The 19,615-nt window shown below is 40.4% G+C and overlaps 1 protein-coding gene across 7 annotated transcripts in view; it reads left to right on the top strand.

The window, feature by feature from the left end:
- The window catches only part of sptbn2 (spectrin, beta, non-erythrocytic 2), a 37,280-nt gene that overhangs the window by 3,595 nt on the left and 14,070 nt on the right, over positions 1 to 19,615 (top strand). For 5 of the 7 annotated variants that reach the window (XM_077504247.1, XM_077504246.1, XM_077504248.1 and 2 more), the window contains 12 exons: positions 4,954 to 5,149; positions 15,221 to 15,372; positions 15,532 to 15,705; positions 15,784 to 15,875; positions 16,006 to 16,086; positions 16,792 to 16,907; positions 17,120 to 17,232; positions 17,322 to 17,509; positions 17,865 to 17,982; positions 18,072 to 18,230; positions 18,303 to 18,605; positions 19,428 to 19,581. In XM_077504247.1, coding sequence (XP_077360373.1) covers positions 4,993 to 5,149; positions 15,221 to 15,372; positions 15,532 to 15,705; positions 15,784 to 15,875; positions 16,006 to 16,086; positions 16,792 to 16,907; positions 17,120 to 17,232; positions 17,322 to 17,509; positions 17,865 to 17,982; positions 18,072 to 18,230; positions 18,303 to 18,605; positions 19,428 to 19,581 — 1,807 coding nt within the window. In that variant the 5' untranslated portion in view covers positions 4,954 to 4,992. Of the gene's footprint in view, positions 1 to 4,953; positions 5,150 to 8,614; positions 9,184 to 15,220; positions 15,373 to 15,531; positions 15,706 to 15,783; positions 15,876 to 16,005; positions 16,087 to 16,791; positions 16,908 to 17,119; positions 17,233 to 17,321; positions 17,510 to 17,864; positions 17,983 to 18,071; positions 18,231 to 18,302; positions 18,606 to 19,427; positions 19,582 to 19,615 lie in introns of those variants that run through there. The other 2 variants (XM_077504251.1, XM_077504249.1) reach the window with 1 other exon arrangement.

The following is a 19,615-nucleotide window of genomic DNA, read 5'->3' as shown; positions in this document are numbered from 1 at the left end:
GCTGGTTTGCTGAATCAAAGTGACATGTCTGTGTCTGCGTGCGGAGGGCACGGTGGCTTGGCTGTTTGATGAATGTGATGCTACAGGTCAACAAAAGAGCCTGCTGTCCTATTCAGCAATGCATTTAGACTGGGATCAACAGCCTGTGGAGGGGCCTCTGATGCTTACATGCCGCTGGCTGCTTCGTCGCTACAAACAGGAAAAGCCCGAACAACTGTCGCAGCTCTCTGCTGACTCCTTCATTGCATGGGGCCGTTTGTTGGCACAGGCTTTTTAGTTTTAGGGATACTTTTATTGTGTGTCTAGTGAGAGTAAATGTGTATTTAAACTCTCTGTGTACCCTCAGTTCATTCCAATGACATGAAGTTTAGCTGCATTCAGTTGTGTTGGAGTTGCAGATCAAACCATTAGCCTTCCGCACTAAAAACTAGAGTGCTTTTATGTTGAATAAATGATGGGAATTTATCATGTCCACACTGCCTATTAATCAAAGAAGCACCAGTTATTATGAATAGGTTGCGTGGAACTTTTGAGATTGGGATTTTATTGAGGAGAAGATTGCTGACTAAAGGAGCCATACCATTGATGTAGCTCATCTTCTCTTAGCTGATGTCATGTTCATAAACCAAAAACTAGTTGAGACTGAATCAATCAAACTAAGGCCCCGTCCACACGAAAGTCTGTTGCTATGTATCCGCACAAATTTCGCTTGAAACCGATCACTTTTGGAACCGGGCTCCTCCAGTGATGATGTAATTCTCGTGTGTCTGCGCATGAACCGCCGGTCTGTCAAAAACAATAGCGGATAGCTGTGTCGTCGTCGTTTTGCGCAGCATCCTTAGCTTGCTTATGCTTTTACATGAAAATGTTTTGAGTGATGTTGTACTTGAATCACCCGGCATTTTCACTTCTCCTGTATTCGTCTCACGGATCTGTGTATAAATAACTGGATTATACGCCTGTGCAAGCTGTTGAAGCGACAGGGCAGCCATCTTACTCCTCCCATCTCGCGAGCAGACTACTGTTTAAACTACTTTGAAGATCCCCTTTTCTTTTATCGCTCAGTTCCTAGACTAGTGTTGATTCTACTAAATGTTCTCTAATTTCGATACTGTAAATGTATAGGATCCTGTGATAGGATCGTATGCCGAGAAACATTTCTTGGGAGGAGTAATATGGCGGCCTCGTAGCTTAAAAGTCTTTGCATATCGGCTATTCAGATCATTGGTTCGTCTTCTTTACTGTTTTTTCTTCTACGCTTTCCGTTAACTCCCTGTGGCAGTGCTAAAGCGCCACTCCAGACTTGGCCTATATGTATTACAGCCGTTAAAACGTCCTCAGCGTCTTTTTTTGGACTCTTGCATGTCTGTCTGTACAAGATTCGTTTGAGTAACGAAGACTGTTTTGCTTCCGCGTGAACAGGGCCCAAGTAGTGAACTACTCCCGTTTTGGTTCAATTGCTTCACAATTAATCAACGATCACTTTATACAGTTGGCAGGTTAATTGATTCAGCAGTTATTTTAGAATGTAAACACACACGCTGTTAACACGTAAGACATACACAGCACAGATGGAAAGTGCTGAAAGTGCAATTGAATTTCAAAATGTGACCCTATAACGGTAGATATGATATTCTTCAGGTGCTCTGAATTGTTGCTTTTGGACCAAAAGTATCTTTTGAAACCCGTTCTTATGACTGGTTGCTAGGATGGGAAAGAAAATTTTGCAGAATGTACCATTTATGTGACCAGGCTGACCTGATATTGGGTAACACAAGCGGTGACTGGTGACATTTCTAATGCAATTGCTTTGGTTGCAACAAGCACACCAGTGTGATAACCAAAGAATTTTCATTCTATACTCTTCCAATTATTATATTATCTGCTGCCCACTTTTTTCACTAAAGAACCTGACAGGCCTCTTTTGTAATGTATTTTGCATTTGTGTCTACAATACTGTACTCCACTTTTGGCGAGTGGCTGTGTGGCTGGCTAACACACACAGACCATGTAATTCCCTGCAGGCGACTGATTCTGGACTCAATTTCTCATTTACCCCGCTCCTGTTTAACATGGCCACATTGACAAACAGTCCAGCTGGGTGAGGAGAATGGGTTCACAGAGATGGGGACGCGAAGGAGGGGTGACAAAGAGGGGAGACGGAAAGAATGGTGGCGCTGCCCGTCACGCCGCTGGCTCTGTTCGGCGGCGATGAGCTTGCGCCGCTGCACAATAGGCTGACACGCGTCTGTCAGGTCAGAGGATGAGGTTTAGCCCCCCCGGGGCACCGCCGGATGGCCCACTTCCCCTAGGTCGGAGCGCCCTAGCCTCACTAAGTGCGTCGGCTGTGTTAAAAATAAAATAAGACAACAATAATTGCTCAATATATGTCATTCATTTTTGTTTTTAGCTGCAAATTACAAAGGCACATTGATTTGTGTCATTTATTTAGTTTTAATTTGTGGATTATGCCTCAAGGGGATTTTCTTTTTTGGAACCCTTTAATGCCCCCCTTTTTATATTCAACATCTGTCTGTCTGTCCATTCCTTTTCTGGTCTTAACGTAAAAAAGCTGTATTGTTGTGGACTAGCTCCAGGCTGTGCATCTGATACCTCCAGAAGGTTATTTTGGAAATATTGTCCTCAAGAGGATCCTGCCTGGTTACTCATAACAACCGATGTAGTTGTTACTATCTTCTTCTTCTTGTGTGATTCAAAGTGCTGAGCCGAGCCACATTGTGCCAAATCCTAATACACTCCAGTGCAGTATATGAGTTCATGCTGAGTGGGTGGATCGAATGTGTGGCTTTTCCAGGCAGTGTGATTGTGGCGGTGGTGGTAAGTGTAGTAGGTCATCCCAGTTAGTGTGTGGTTTCACTGTGTGTGTGGGGTGTGTAGGAGGATGAGCAATAGGTCGTATCATAGTAGGTCAGGGGGATTGTTTGTCTGATCCATTGAGGAGAGATTAACGTAGACATTGAACAACGACCCTTCACAAGTTGGTACCAGAACAGGATTGCCACGCCTCTCTACCAGACTCCCTTCACCTCATTGCCCTTTCAGCCCCCACCCACCTTTTAACCACACGCATGTCCATGGACTTGGTCTGTCTTATCATATTTTATGTGTTTCTTTTCAGCTTCTGACATATAGGTAAATTCTTATGCAGGCTTGAAAGTACTGCTTTGGAACAATATTGAAATACATAATGGATGCTAGTCCAGCGTTTGGGGGGCAGTAGTGAATTGTGATTAATGAAGTTTAGTTTTCAGCTCCTTAGCACATTTGCCGTCGACCGGATAGTCAGTTGAATGTGATGTGAAATGTTGAGGGGGGTAATGTGGAGGCAGTGTTCTGTCTTCTTCACTAATCCCTGCCTTTAGTTCCTATTCCCAGCCACTCCTTAATCTCCTGCTAATAAGATTTTCAAGCTTTTGTTTGATTTTTTTTTTTATATATCTAACTAGAATCTGTGTCTGATTTTTACTTGACTTAGTAGCTTTTAGGTTTACTTTCAGTGTCGAATGCAGTCTGCTTTTATTCCTGACATGCTTAATAATGCAGTGGGTTGGGGGGAAGGGGGTCAATGGTGTTTTTCTGGCCTATCTGTAACTGGGGCCAAGTAGATAGGTGGTATAAAGAAAAATGTTTCTGATATATATTTCATAGTCATAGTGGGCTTCTGTTTCTATACCTCATCCTTTGCTAGAAAACAAACCAAAGGATAATGGACCATCATTTTCCATTTGGAAAGTCCTGCTTTGATAATCTTGCCAGCAAGCTGAATTCTCACGGTATTTGTGAGTTCACAAACTCCGGAGAATACATCTTTTACCACTCCCGCTGATATGTTTGCAGCCGACCTTTTTTAGGTCGGACCAATCAGGCGTTGTTTAGGGCGGGACAAAACCACTAAGCGCCGATGGCGAGGGGAAACAAACAAACCTAACAAACGAATGGATGCTGCAATTAATTCTGTTCTTTCAGAATTACTCACCGTTTCCTTGTTGAATTTGAACAGTGAGAGGCGTTTAGTGCATTTTTTATCTCGTAAAGATATTTGCGCCATAAAGATGAGACGGAAGACGACATTTTCATCCGTTGCCTTGATTGGTCAAAACAAACATGCAAAGGTGAAGCATCGTCCAATCAGCTTAGAGTATTGTGCAGCAAGTCCCTCCTCCTAAACGGATCTGTCGAGTGAAGTCCCAGAAGATTGATAATGTGAAGAACTCTCTTGAGTGAATCACAATTATCAATCTGGCTTGTGAGATTACTGCTTTGTTAGAGAATCTTTGATTTTTGGTTGTGCTACAAAAAAACAAAAAAAAATACGGGAACATGTTGTTTCGGATTAATGTAAAATCTCAGTATATGTATCACTGTGTAAGACATGTAACAGGATTCACATGTATCGCGATACGTATTATACACCTGTATCGTGATTTGCATTGTAGTTAGAGGTTTTTGGCAATAACTATCTACACACTGCAGTCACAGCAAAACTGTTATTAGTGAATTGCCTTGTCGTGGACATTAATCTGGCCAATGCTCTTAAATAGTGGTGTTTAATCCTTTGCAGATTTCCAAGGGTGGCATTTGTGTGTTCATACTTATTTTCTGTTTGTCTGTACTGACACGTTAATTTGAAATAGTGGCAATGTTGCTGCCTTTATCAATTAAACTGTGTTCAAGTTGTTGTTGGAACAAATAGCATGTTATGAAAAGAGTTAACAAGTAAATAAATATGGTGCAATTTTGATTAATCATAAAGACACACTAGCTTCTGACTCAAAATCAAATACCCAATATCTCATTACATAAGCTCTGGCAGCTAGTTGTACAGTGAAAGCTCCTATCAGATGAGGAATATAAAGCTGTGCAGCTGTCAGCTTTTTATACAATATCCCCCACCTCCCCACTGTGCACTGATTTTGTCTTTTCTGACTTTAGGGTGGATGAATTTTCCTCTTGCCTGGACGCCTGGACACCATGAGCACCATCTCGCCCACAGACTTTGACAGCTTGGAGATCCAGCAGCAGTACAATGACATCAACAACCGCTGGGACCTGGCGGCCGAGACCGAATGGGACAACGAAAATAGTTCCGCGCGCCTCTTTGAGCGCTCGCGCATCAAAGCACTTGCAGGTATGCAATTTAATGAATCTGAATTTGGTCTGTTAGTCACTTTGGGGAAATTTTTCAAGAAGGGCTTTTTGGGTTGCATACATTTTTTCAAGATGCAGATAGGATTCAGTCTTCAAACACTGGTCTGGTCACATCCTGAGTCTTGCCCTTATCTTTGTAGCCACCACAGTCTGGAGATAGCATGCAATCCATCTTTAACTAATGGTCTCTGATTTGGTTGCTGATTAGATGACCTTTTATCATCCACATTTGCTTTCACTCCGACTAGCAATTATGTGATCCATTGTGTACCTTCAGTCAGAGCTGTCCACTTGTGATTGGATCACTCAGGCTGTATTTGAAATCTGGCTCTGAGCATGGCTAAAGTGTTGTCCGTAATGATTTGCTTCAACAATTAGGTGGGTTCAGCCTCACTTTAGATAAACAGCTTTGAGAGACCTTAAGATGTGAGAGTGAAGTTAGTTTTAATAAGGTAATTTTTAACTGGAGGTAGATTTAAAAAAAAAAATAAAATCTCTTGGGCGATTTGTTTACATGAGACTGACCTGGCATGAATACTATTACGGTAGTTGCTTTTTCATTTGAATGTGCACAGACACAACATTGTCATCTGAACGTGAAACTTCATTTTTACCCTTACACAGCCCTATGACTAATGTTTGGTATTGGAAGTTAGAAAGGTTACTACAAAAATGACAGTAAAAGAAAATATCAAAGACTAATAATAATCAGAACAAATCTAATTAGGCTCTCTAGTTGGGTACTAACACAATTCCTTGTGGCCCAAGAGATGCAATTTTGTCATTATAGGGCGAGACAGAAATAGATACGAAAGAGGGCCATGCTAGATAGAGGCCTGCACTTCCAATACACTGCACAATAATACAGAGAAATAATGAGGTGGTAACAACAGACTATTTGCATCTTCTTCCAGTGTGGAGTCTCAAAAGTGATAACATACAAAATGTCTGTTCGCTGAAACCAACCTTGAAATCATTGTTTGAGAAGCACATAATCATTTTTGGTTGGCTAAAAATGCATTTTAAAGGAAGGCTGTGAGATGCTGAACACAACCATATCTGCTTAATTTAAGCTTTTTCAAGCTTGGTGAATGTGCGTACATCTCTCACACACTGCTCCTCATCCATCCTTATTTCAAGATATCGGTACCTCTTTGGCCGTTTTTAAGATCAGGAACTAGAAATTAGAAAAGAGAAGAATAGAAAATTGTCCCAAAAAATCCATGCACTTTGAAGGGAAATTGGATATATAGGACAGGTCTTTCTTTAAAATGATGTCATGTGTTTTTTGTTTTTTTTTTATGTTTCAGAAGTACTAGTCAGGGTTTCCCCCAGTGCTTTATAAGGCTGGCGGGCTGCTAGGCTTTTTTTTGCCCTCACCTGCTGCACTCAGTGCCTCCAAAAGGATGATTAGTAATCACCGCAGTTTGCCAGCCACGTGCGCACTCCCTTTCCCCGTCGACAAACGATGAATAATGTAATCCGCTATCATGGTATATGTAGTTTATAATACTGTGTTCGGCTGAAACGGGTGAAAAGTAGCTTTTAAGATCGTAACATGACAATGGCAATATCCTGGCAATTTTAGTTTTGCAATATCGTCGTTATTGTTACATCCCCAACTGGTATCGGTGACTACTGAAGAGTTGTGTAATTGCACTGACATTAGTCTGGAAAAAAAAAGGTGATATCGAACATCCCTACATATTTATGTTGTCTAGGCTGCTTACCATGTATCTGTGAACACGCGTTTGCCTTCCTAGTTGTTCACAACGTGCAGTATTGAGGAAAACCCAGTAGAGGGGAGCAAGAGGCAGGAACAGCCACAATTACAACTTCACTCAAACTCAAAGGTTCAGGTGAATATCTGAGTGCAGATGTTCACGAATGTGTAAAAATAGGACTTTTGATGTTATTGTACAAATACAAGGAAATTCCTTTCCTCCTAGCCCATAAAACACATCAATCTCATGACAACGCCATCTGTCTTTATGCCAAGGCATTAATCATAGCTGTCATATTATTAAAGGAAGCTAGAGGGAGGTTCTCCTCAGCTTTTTGTCACCTGCCTGAATGACACCTAAAAAGTGTGTGCTCCAGCAAGAATACTTGCGATACAATCGCACTTGGACAAGTACCGGCTTGATGTACACATTCTTTGACATGCTGCAGTAAATATTTCCCCCTGGGCCAAGGTCCCGCCCACCTTTTACAACTTACAAGACCTGAATCCTGTGTACACAGTTTTGAGTCATTCATACCTGTATTATTGTTGGATCCTTTCCTTTGTATAATAGTTTTTATGCTGTTCCGGACTGTACAGAAGTCGCTCTCTTCTTTGAAGTTTGTCATAAATACATCTATCCGCTCTCATTGCTTACTCCCCACAGTGTGTGTCCATTCACTAGACCATTGCTATCATGAATTATTACCGATACTTCTATATTTTTTCAGTTCTCATCTCTTGCTAGTGCTTTCTCTTTTCTTTGTTCATTGCTTCTATCAAGAAGAAGCACATTCTCGTTGGATCTCATTAGTCCTAGCCCCTCTCCACCTCACCATAAACACAGTCACATAAGACCCAGGGAAGTTCATTCCCTAATGAGACCAAACCAGATGCTCCTTGCTCATCAGGACATAAAGGATAAAACAAACAAACAAAAATAAACAGTCCCTTTGAACTCTGCCCCCTAACCAGACCAAAGGCCACTAAATGAAAAAAGGTCGTGATCCTAAATCCTCATGCCCTTTATTATAGACGTGTGTGTAATTCTCTGCACATGTAGACGCATCGTTCCTCGTTTTTTTCTGACAGTATCACCATTCTAAATCAGCGTAATAATTGTACATTATAAGATTTCCAATAAATGACAGTTGTGAAAATGAGAGGCACAGAGACACACAATGTACTATTTCTATATTTGTTATTATCTCGCAAAACATCAAACAAGATAAAGCTTGTTCTGTAATTGTTTTAGAAAGATAACCTTCCACTTCAAACCCTGCTAATAGGCTTCCTGAAAGAAAGACATAATTCAATATTAGGACGAGAAAGGGCTTGCTGTGTCGTCGAGACCCCTCAACAACTTCCTTCTTGTCTCAAGTGTTTTATCATGTATCGCAACATTGTCCAGAGGAACACAAAAAAGGAAGAATAAATGTTGTCTTTGAAATTGATCGAGGAAGGAGGGAAGGAAGCGTACAGCGAGATACCGGATGACACTTTAGTGTCTGTGCCTTCTTGGCAGGCCACGCCCCTTTGCTCCATGGACTTAAGGTGGCTGTGAGTAATCTGCCTCCGGATACACCGTGCAAAGCGCTCGTAATGGTTTAGTCCAGCTCCACACCTCCCCCTTCCCCTCTTCTGTCCACCATTCTTTCGAAGCTCCTCCCTTAGCACACCTTAATGCAAATGAGACGAGGAGGGCACAGCAGGCTTTGTTTACACAGCAATCCGACCACAGCCTGTTAGCCTTTTCTACAGTGCACCGCTCCAACAAATGTGAAGAAGAAGAATTTGTTGGGAGGAATATTTCAGTGTTCTTTTGCTGGAACTAGAAGAGATTTGAATCTATTTTTATAGTGTGGTGAAATGATTCACACGAGGTAAAACAGAGACCATATTGTTCTTCAGTTTTGTATATTTTTTGAAAGTTGCGTTTTCATTGGACAAGGTAGAGGATTCCAACTTTTGACCTCATCTTTTTGCCTTACTTCTTCAACACGTGAGGATTTAGAGGAAATTGACGTACTGGATATCCAAAAGGTTGATCTTCTGTAAAGCCGTTGAAAGGATTTGATGAAGTCTTAAAGTGGGAAGATTTTCCTTTTGCTGTGATATGCTGGAGAGACCACATTCATACTGCGTCTAAGAGGAATATTTTGGAGGGAAATCTATAGACAAGGCCATGGAATGGGACCATAGAAACAAGGAGCCCTGCTTGTCTCCTGCAGCATTTGTTAATCAGGTGCAATACTCAAATATCCTGGAAGGAAGGTTTAAACAACTGCAAGGTAAGAGTTCGCACAACCTCATTTGACTTTGAGAAGTGATTTTTTTTTATATGGATTTGTGCCAATCAATGAAAGCACACGTTAAGTTTCCGTTCGGTGTATAAAGCATGGCGACAGTGTCGCACCTGATTACTAGGCCACCTGTCCTGAGCTTATTACAATGCCTGGCTCTGTCTATGCCCTGCACACATGTTGAATACTAGTGATTGCAGTAACCCAAAAGCTGTTGTAGTTTTTTATTATTAATTTCTTTAAGAGCAGAAAATGTACAATGGGGATAGGGGCGTTAAAAAAAAACGATTCGGCGATATATCGCGATACTACATCGCGCGATTCTCGAATCGATTCAATAAAAAAAAAAAAAATCCATTTTTTTTTTTTTACATCATACACCTGGTGCAGGTGAGACGCTCCAAAATGTTGGCTTGTTGCATATGAAAAGCATTTTTCCCCCTCTGCCTTTTTTTCTTGTGTCGAAAGTTACTGGTTGAACACCATTTTTATTGTGTGGCCAGTGTCTTTAAGTTGTAGGCCAGGCCACAGGGTATTCACAGTCATTTTGTTCACATTACAGTGCGCGCAACTGGCTTTGTGCCACTGGAATGCATAAAGGTCTCAGTGTTTTGCAAGCTTCCGGCACTTCATCTGCGGGTCTCTTAAAACGAGCGTTGTCTTACACTTCCTTGAGGTGGGGAGGTGGGGGGATAAATATGTAATTTAAAGAGTGCTCAGCTCTATTTCAATAATGTCAAGCAATTAATGTGTGAAAATAGTCATGTACTGTAATCACAGCATGATGAGATTATTTTTAATAGTTACAGATCGAGACAGGATTCATGTAAACATTCACATAACAGTAAAACAAGAATTGTTGTACAGAACTGTAAATATCCACACCATAGTCACGCGTCTTATGAGTAACTCTTGTATTTCCCGTTTGACTGCACTTGAGGCTCATTCTTGGTGTCACTCCTTAATCCCTGTGTTGGCTAGATTTGAAAATGAACATAGTTTAGTGTCTGAGCCTCAACATGTCACACAAATGGAAGCGTTTCTATTGTTTTGGACACACAAGTTTCCCAAAGTTTCAAGTTTTGGATTGAAATGTAATTTTTAGATAAATGATGTAGTCACCATTTGTGGTTAAATATGACTGTATGAGCAAATGGTCATTAACTTAAGCAGATGATTAACACATTTGACCCAAAGTGTTAAATTAATGTAGGCCTTGATGTGGCGATATTATGTAACTGTCATCAAAAGGAAATTGTCACACTTGTATTCTAATTTCAAAATTATGTGAACACAAATAGTTTCTCAGCCCACAACTAAGTCAAAAGCATACAAAGCAAAAACTGACCCTGTGGCACATAATGTCTGAAGGATAAAGCAAGTAACTCATTAACCACAGTTAAAGTAGATAACTGTAATGAAAGCGTGAGCCACATAGTTAAATTTATGTCTGAAGAAAAATATTTGTTTATGCACACTCAGTTTATTTTTCCCAGTAAAGAGAATTTGTTATATTGCTAATTATAATTGATGAATAAATTAGATTTTTTTTCATTCATTTTCACAAATCACAGCATGAGCTCAATAGTTTGTGGTCAGGCTGGAAGTAAAAAATTATAATTTAGTTTTTATGTTTGAATTTTTTGTGAGGCTTGTCAGTGTAATCAATGTCAGAATGTTGTTTTTGTTCTACCTTTAGTTACCCACAGAGTTAACCTTCTGTGGACTTTTGAACTTTACTATAGTGTGGTCTAAATTCCTTCTCGGCATGATTGTTTTAAAATACTTAGAATGGGAGTTCATTTTGATGATTCACCAAATATAATTTGTATATGTCGGCATTCATATTTCCGGAAATGCAAGGCAACGTTAAGTTTCAAACCTTGTTCCCTGCTGACTGTTCTAACTTCATATATCGAAAGCTCTTACTCAAGTGGCCTGCAGCTGTATCTGAGAGTCACGTTACCTTTGTGAGAGTTCAGCATCCGCAGAAACACACACAAGCACACAAAACAAATAAAATTCCCTCTTTTTGTTTGTACAGTTAGACCAACATTGACAGTTTGTTCTTGGAAGTATGTCACAAGACGCTGTCCATTTTGAAGCTTGAGGGACAATTACCGTCGTGTTGACATTTCACTTCTCTTTTCTGTCCAGATGTTGTGGCTTTAGTGGTCCCTGTTTCTGACTCTTCTCCCATGGGATTGGCCTTGGCCAATCCTTTCCTCTCCACACGTAATGCATTATCAACTGCAGCTGCAGATGCCAGAGAAGTGTGACCTGAATGGTACATTGATACCTTCACTGTCTTCACAAAGTGGGGTTATTGGCCTGTAAGCCTCATCTCAGTTCATGTAAAAGAAGCATGCTGCTTTGCTGCTAGCTTGCACGTGTGACCTTAAACTGTTGTAAGGGGGGGGGAACAAGAGTGCACACCTCATGTTGCAAGGTGGCAGTTTTACCACAGGCCTACTTTTAGTTGTAGACTAGAGCAAAGGCAGTTCCGTTTTTATAGCGAGGTTTGTATGTGATATTTTGCAGGTTGCACACACACTTTACAGTTTTATTTATGCACCAATGATTTGATTGGAAAAAGATGCAAAAACCCTCAATACATTTTGTTGTTTATCCTTAGTGGCTGTCATTTTGACATAGAGGTAGTAAAATAACTGATAGTTAGTTGGATTACCCAAACACAAATTATGGTTGGGTTGGAGCATTGGACAAATAACTCATTAAATGTTAGTAATGGTCCGGATAAAGATACAGGAAGTTATTTTTCACTTGATGTCACACGTTCATCACTGTAACAGTCCACTTCCAAATCATTAGACGGATGGTGAATGAGTAATCTGTGATCTCACTCACTAGTTGGAAAATCACTTCCAAAGTGTCATTTTTAAATTGTGCTCTAAAATCGTGAGGGTTAAGATTTGCGGTTATGTTTATCTTTTGTTCATTAAAATACCATGTATCTGGTATTCCTCAAATAACTGAGCTGAAATGTATGACAAAATCGTACTCCCACGGATTTCCTCGTTCCTGCACTGTAATCTTCTGAGGGAATGACCAAGAGAAGGTCACTGAAGCAGATTAAAGCAGACATTTGTTTACCCATTCTTTGCGAGGACATGGTGACCAGAAGCAATCATTATACAAGTTCAGAGAGAGATGGGACGTCAGAAGTTTATGGGATCAAGGACATTTCAGAGAGCCAGGGAAGAAGACTTCACAGGATAAAAAAAAGAAAATTACTCATCGAAACTTTTGTGACGAGCTACTTCACTGGTATCTTTTCGTGATAGCTTATCACAATATGTCTGACTGTATCAGTCAGGTAGACTGTATTCTACTTTCACATCATGTGAAATGCTGCTTACGATGGTGAGCTATTTTCAGACGGGGTCACTTCTTTACCCTCAATGACGAAACAGAGCCAAAGTGCAGTGTCATGCATTTACAGCAGCGTGCTACTGGATTCATTGACTATGCAGCGATCCATGTATTGAACTAATTTTTAATCCTGAGAATTCAAGGAATGCTCATTTTTCGCTTTACCCCTCACATGTGGTATATTCTGAATGAGGAATACAGTTATAAACTCATTGCTTGTATTTGGCCACAGCAGGAAGCTTTGGCACAATTTGACCATGTCAACTTCTGAGAACTGAAGCAGTAGATCTTTGCTCACTGCCACGTGTAGTAAATCAACGTCAGTTTATGTTTGTGTGCAGTATTTCAGATTTTACATCTTCTGGGGAGCATAGGTATGCATTTTTGGTCCTGAAGGAAACAGACCCATAGCTATTACATTTTTATTTCATAGATGGGTATATAAGACTATTGGCCTTCAAACAGTGTTAAAAAAAACAACTTGATACTAGCCCATCCACAACAAAACACAGACAACATTTAGTCTGTCGTCATTTTCGCTAATTATCAAGTTAGTTAGTTTGAGTGAAATAAGAAACTTAGCACAGGCTAACTAAGACCTCAAATGTGATCATTGATCTCTACAAGTTTATCTATCTGTTCGAAAGAAGCAGTTAAACTTTTACAACAATCCTCCCATGAACAAACATGACCCACAAGTGCCATATTGTTAGAGAAAACATCTGCACAAGGTTTGTTCTCATCTACCATGGCAGCAACTGATGACAAGATTGTGTTTGCTTATGATGCATAACCAGCAAAACCATCATGTGTTTGTCGGCAATCTTCCTGTCCTGTCTTCTTTTCATTAGTGCCGCTGTGCTTGAACTGTATCAGGATGGCATCTGCAGGACTGCTGTCCACTGACCTATTGGCTGCACCTTAATTTGAGAGTTCTGTCACAGCATCATGAGGAAAAAAAAACCTATAGAGCAGTACATCTCTCGATATAACACATTCGTTATTTATGGGAAATGTTGGATTTTCAAAAGCACACTTAGCATTCTAGTTTTACAGTTGGAGGTGTTGGAAGCCATCTTGTTTTTCGTGGACATTATTTTGCCTCATGATTACCTTTGATGACATTCCGTCCCGGTGTGTCATACAGCAATAAACATGACCTAAGTATTATGTGGCCTTCCGTTTTCACGTTGAACTTTTTTTCACATTGAACCACAAAATGTCAGTTGAGTGCTTCATAATCGCAGGCTGAGTTTTCTAAATAGAGGTGTGCCGTGTAACAATAGGGCTGTGCCGTGGAACATCATAATGCTGTCCTTTTTAACAACATTCATTTCATTCTGCAACAACCTCTAATGCTGTCTCAACTGTGGGAAATTCCATCCTCCTCTGCCTGTACATTTTATTTGATTTGATGAGGCAATGGTGGAATAATCCCACCTTAAATAGAGCGTATCAAATCAAATACCACAGACTCTTTAACATCCCTTTGCTTTCTCCAGTAGGATTGTTGCTTTCTTATTAGCGTATAATGAGCCATTTACAGAATACTGCCAAAATAATTCATTGTCACTTCCTTTTTCGACATAAAGTGCTGAGTTTAGCAGTGACAATCTGAGAATTTGAAATGAAATGACTGTAGGCTGATTAATCAGAGTCGCTGAAGGATAACCGGAATGGCCATCTGAAATTAGCCGATAAAGTGTTATTAAGGTCTTGGAATCGAAATTAACCACATCATATAATGATAAATTAACCACATCGTATTAATAGACTTTTGACTTGTGCAGACATTAGGTAGAGATGCTAATAGAGCTTTAATGTTAATGCACTTTGAAAGATCAGTAGACGGGGCAACCACTTTTACTTTTTACAATTTAAATGTGAAAAAGTTCAAAGAGGAAGTACCTTCGTTCAGCCTGCAATAGTTCAAGTGTAATGCATTGTGGTATTGCTCCACCTTAGCAGGCATGGGTGACATTTTAGAATCAGTTTCCCCCCCGCCTGTAAATGGTTGCTACAGTGGTTGATTGCACAACTGTCTTATATTTCCTCATGTTCACTGAACTTTACCCTTTTGGACTTTATTAATAACTCAGAATGTGGCAAATTTCATTTTACCTTTTCATACTTAATGTTCACTTTAAATCGGCTAGCAGTTCATTATTGTTATATTAATTTCACAAAGTGCCATAGGCTCCTAGAATAGCAATTTGAAAAGGAAGAGAGACCTCATGTCTTAGAAATGAGGCCACCTTGTTCGCTGGTAGAGAAGGATTAGCCTCTTATTCCCCTGGTCCATATGTCTGATCTGCTTTTAGTGTTGAAATCATTCTTGTTCTATAATTTCACTAAAATAGTGACAAACATTTGTATTGTCACTTTTTTTTTTAAAACACTTTCTACTTGTGTAATCAGCATAATATAAAAAGCACAAATGTCAATATTGGATTGCTTCCCAAGTGGTTAATACAATGATCTGTATTACTTTAAAGCTTATTGAAAATGGAGTGGACCTCAGGATTTAATGTCTACTCACTAAGGTTTAAAGTTGTAGATTCTACATATTTATACTTGTTGCAATGTGACTGTTGATTAAAAACTTTTCTATCTCCTTGTGATTGCTCCCCAGATGAGCGTGAAGCTGTGCAGAAGAAGACCTTTACCAAATGGGTAAACTCTCACTTAGGCCGAGTCACTTGTCGCATCGGTGACCTGTACACGGACCTGCGTGATGGCCGCATGCTTATCCGCCTGCTGGAAGTGCTCTCAGGAGAACAGCTGGTCAGTATCTCAGAAAAAAAATCAATCTCTGTCCCCCTCCTGGCACCAAAAGTTATGAGGAAGGACACATCATGTGCTTCATTTCATCATTTTTATGTGTGACTTTATTTCTCTACTGGCGTTTACAACCTGGATCTTTTTGCCTCTCTTGCTTAACAGCCAAAACCCACGAAAGGCCGCATGCGCATCCACTGCTTAGAAAATGTTGATAAAGCGCTGCAATTCCTCAAAGAACAAAAGGTCCATCTCGAAAACATGGGATCACATGATATTGTGGATGGGAATCACCGTCTCATCCTGGGGCTCATCTGGACCATAATTCTTCGCTTCCAGGTAATACTTTATTTTATACTATAACCAGGATTGTGTTCTGTGGGAACCACCCTAAATTAACAAATGATGATGCCACAGATTCAGGACATCAGTGTTGAGACAGAGGACAACAAAGAGAAGAAATCCGCAAAAGATGCCCTTCTCCTTTGGTGCCAAATGAAAACTGCCGGGTGAGGATTCGGCCTGAGAGAACAGTCATAATATGTCTTAAGATATTAAGCTATTTATATTCCTAAAGCAGTCCCTGCTGGATCTGTGTGTCATGTTAATGATTTATCACGTCTGTCCTGGCCTCCGCAGCTACCCCAATGTCAACATCCACAACTTCACTACCAGCTGGCGGGATGGTCTCGCGTTCAATGCCATCGTACACAAACACAGGTCATTGACTTTTCCTTGTACTTGATGCTTCTTACTACATCGGTATGTGCAATGAAACTAGCCATTGTTCGCCCTTTGAATGAAAGTCTTTTCAAGGCAAGGGTTTAGATTTTTTTTTAACTTATGACACTTGTTGAAGTGCCATCACACTTCTCAGGTTTTTTTTTTATTTTATTTTTTTTATTCAGGTCTTCTCCTCACTCTGTACGATGGCTAAAGATAAAAATAAAAGAGGGAGTGAGATGACCCAGATCACAGAAATAATAACCCACTTATTTTATATGTAGAGCCATTCTAGTAAGTCTCTTGCACATCCAGTAGGTAATAGTGCTATTAGGGTATCTTGTTAAAGTGTGAGAGAGGCTGCGGTATCTCCAAAAATTGCAGTAATACAGTGGTTAAATGTTATTGAAGGTTAACATTGACATCAGTGCAGTGACTGAAGGATGCCTACAGTATATAAACCATGACATCACCATTAACATAGCTGTTCAAGATATATATTGTATGAATAGTCACCTTCTCCAATTGACTATTTTCAATTTCCTGGTCTATCATCAGAGACTAATCAGTTTTTTAATAGATTGTAAAATTTATTTCAAGGTCTAATTCTCTGTCGCATAAAAAGGTGATGACGCATTTCAATCCTGCCTCCCCGTGCAGTTTGTTCCTATTACAATAATAATTGTCCCCTGGCCTCTGCAGACCCGACCTGATTGAATTTGACACCCTGAAAAGGTCCAACGCGCACTACAATCTCCAGAATGCTTTCAATGTGGCCGAGAAGGAGATGGGCCTTACTAAGCTGCTGGATCCAGAAGGTGAGTGGCTTAAGCCACTACAAACACACAAAGCCTTATGTAACTTGTACTACAGCGGGTGTTTCCACTGAACTACTAATTCTCTGGCCTGATTGATGGATTACCAGGCTCAATTATAGTATAGAAGACATTACATCACGTCAGTGACTTCTGACAATGTGCTTCCAATTGTAAACCTAAAAAAAATATATTTTTTTTTTCCCCCCTCCCAGATGTTAATGTTGATCAGCCGGATGAGAAGTCCATCATTACTTATGTGGCGACCTACTACCATTACTTCTCAAAGATGAAAGCGCTAGCAGTGGAGGGCAAACGTATTGGCAAGGTTAGCTGTCATGTGAATTAATATAATGTGCTGTACATACATTTATATGAATCATAAATACCTAATGAGTATATGATTGCTATTTACAGGTTCTTGACTATGCCATTGAGGCTGATCAGCTGATTGACAAGTATGAGACCTTGGCCTCAGAGCTGCTGGAGTGGATTGAGCAGACAATAGTGACTCTGAATGATCGGCAGCTAGCTAACTCACTCAGCGCTGTACAGAATCAGCTCCAGGCTTTTAATTCTTATCGCACTGTGGAGAAACCTCCCAAGTGAGTAACAGAAAACTTCTATTTTAAATCAGTATAATAATCACTCTCTTCTGTTTCATTAGTATGTTGTTTTTTTTTAGTTTTTTTTTTTTTATTAGGAATGGGCAAGTACATATATCAGATGCTAGACTAGAAATTCAAACAATAGGAAAATTCCATTAATTTTACATAATTTGAAGGAAAAATGGTATATTGGGATATAGGTCTTTCTTTAAAATCATCTGTTATTGTTTTTCTGGGGGGGGTTTTATTTATCAAAAGTAGAGGAGTTGAGTACTTGTACTGGTATTGGTCTGGAAGAAAAAGTTGTATCAAACATCACTAGTTTTGAACAGATATTTTTTTGTCACCACAGATTCACAGAGAAAGGAAACTTGGAGGTCCTGCTATTTACAATCCAGAGCAAAATGAGAGCAAACAACCAGAAAGTTTACACACCAAGAGAGGGAAAACTCATCTCTGACATCAATAAGGTATTGGCTTATTTTTAGATAAATGCATGCATCGATTAGTCGTAGTAGTAGTGTGTAGTGCTTACTTTTTGTATTTCCTGTATGTGCAGGCGTGGGAACGACTTGAAAAGGCGGAACATGAACGTGAGTTGGCCCTCAGGAATGAACTGATTCGCCAAGAAAAGCTGGAGATGCTTGCGGCACGTTTTGACCGCAAAGCTGCTATGCGAGAAACATGGCTGAGTGAGAATCAGCGCTTGGTGTCTCAGGTAATTCTTTGGAATCTTTATAGCACAGCATGCATTTGATTGTAAATCAAATTTGATTCATTTTGTCAACAGGACAATTTTGGAACTGACCTGGGAGCAGTGGAAGCTGCAACTCGTAAACATGAGGCAATTGAGACAGACATTGGTGCATATTGGGAGCGCGTGGCTGCTGTTGAGGCTGTTGCGAAAGAGCTGGAGGCAGAGGCATACCACGATGTGCGACGTGTGCTCGCGAGAAGGGACAATGTGCTTCGACTCTGGGAATACCTCAAGGAGCTGCTAGCTGCACGCAGAGAGCGGCTGAATGCTCATCGAGACCTACAGAGGCTGTTTGAAGAGATGCGTTATATCATGGACTGGATGGCTGACATGAAGGTACTGCCGCAGCAGTCACACACACCGTCAATTACCCAGGATGCACCTAGAGTGGCTGGGGCTCGTGGATAAATGCTCTTTACTTTTGCTAATTTTATATCATTGGTAGGGATAGACCGATATTGGGCGCTTTGATGAATGTCGGTGTCGACCTCTTTTAAAATCTAGTGGCCAATAAAAGGTAAATTTAAAAACATAATATCCATCCATCCATTTTCTTGACCACTTATTCCTCACAAGGGTCGCAGGGGTGCTGGAGCCTATCTCAGCTGGCTTTTGGGCAGTAGGCGGGGTACACCCTGAACTGGTTGCCAGCCAATCGCAGGGCACACAGAGACGAACAACCATCCACACTCACAAGCACACCTAGGGACAATTCGGAGCGCCCAATTAACCTGCCATGCATGTCTTTGGAGTGTGGGAGGAGACCGGAGTGCCCGGAGAAGACCCACGCAGGCACGGGGATAACATGCAAACTCCACCCAGGAAGGCCGGAGCCTGGAATCCTCAGAACTGGGAGGTGGACGTGATTAACCACTCGGCCACCGTGCCGCCCTAAAAACTTAATATAAATAATCTAATTAAAAATTGTTCTATAAACATGATTTAAGACATTACAACAAGTAGCAATCATTTGTATTCTAATTTTTTTGTTACGCCAATATTTATTCCTCTTTTTTTTTTTTTTTTTTTTTTCTTCCTGGAAATGAATATCTGCTTCAAATATTGGTTATCAGCCTCCTTGACTACTAATAATCGGTATCGGTATCGGCCCTGAAAAATCTCTAATCATTGAATATTTTGTCTGTAATTTCTGTGTAGAGTCGTCTACAGTCCCAAGACAGTGGCAAACATTTGCATGATGTTTTGGACTTACTTCAGAAACATACTCTAGTCGAGGCGGATATTTCAGCACAGGCAGAGAGAATCAAAGCAGTGCAGGGAGCTGCAAACCGCTTTACTTCTCATGACCAAGGTGAGATTTAAATAATTGTTTGCAATAATTTACA

Source organism: Festucalex cinctus, chromosome 18, assembly GCF_051991245.1.
Source record: "Festucalex cinctus isolate MCC-2025b chromosome 18, RoL_Fcin_1.0, whole genome shotgun sequence".
In the NCBI taxonomy this organism is placed as follows: domain Eukaryota; kingdom Metazoa; phylum Chordata; class Actinopteri; order Syngnathiformes; family Syngnathidae; genus Festucalex; species Festucalex cinctus.
Note: the sequence above shows the minus strand (reverse complement) of the source record. Positions and strands in the feature narration are given on the sequence as shown.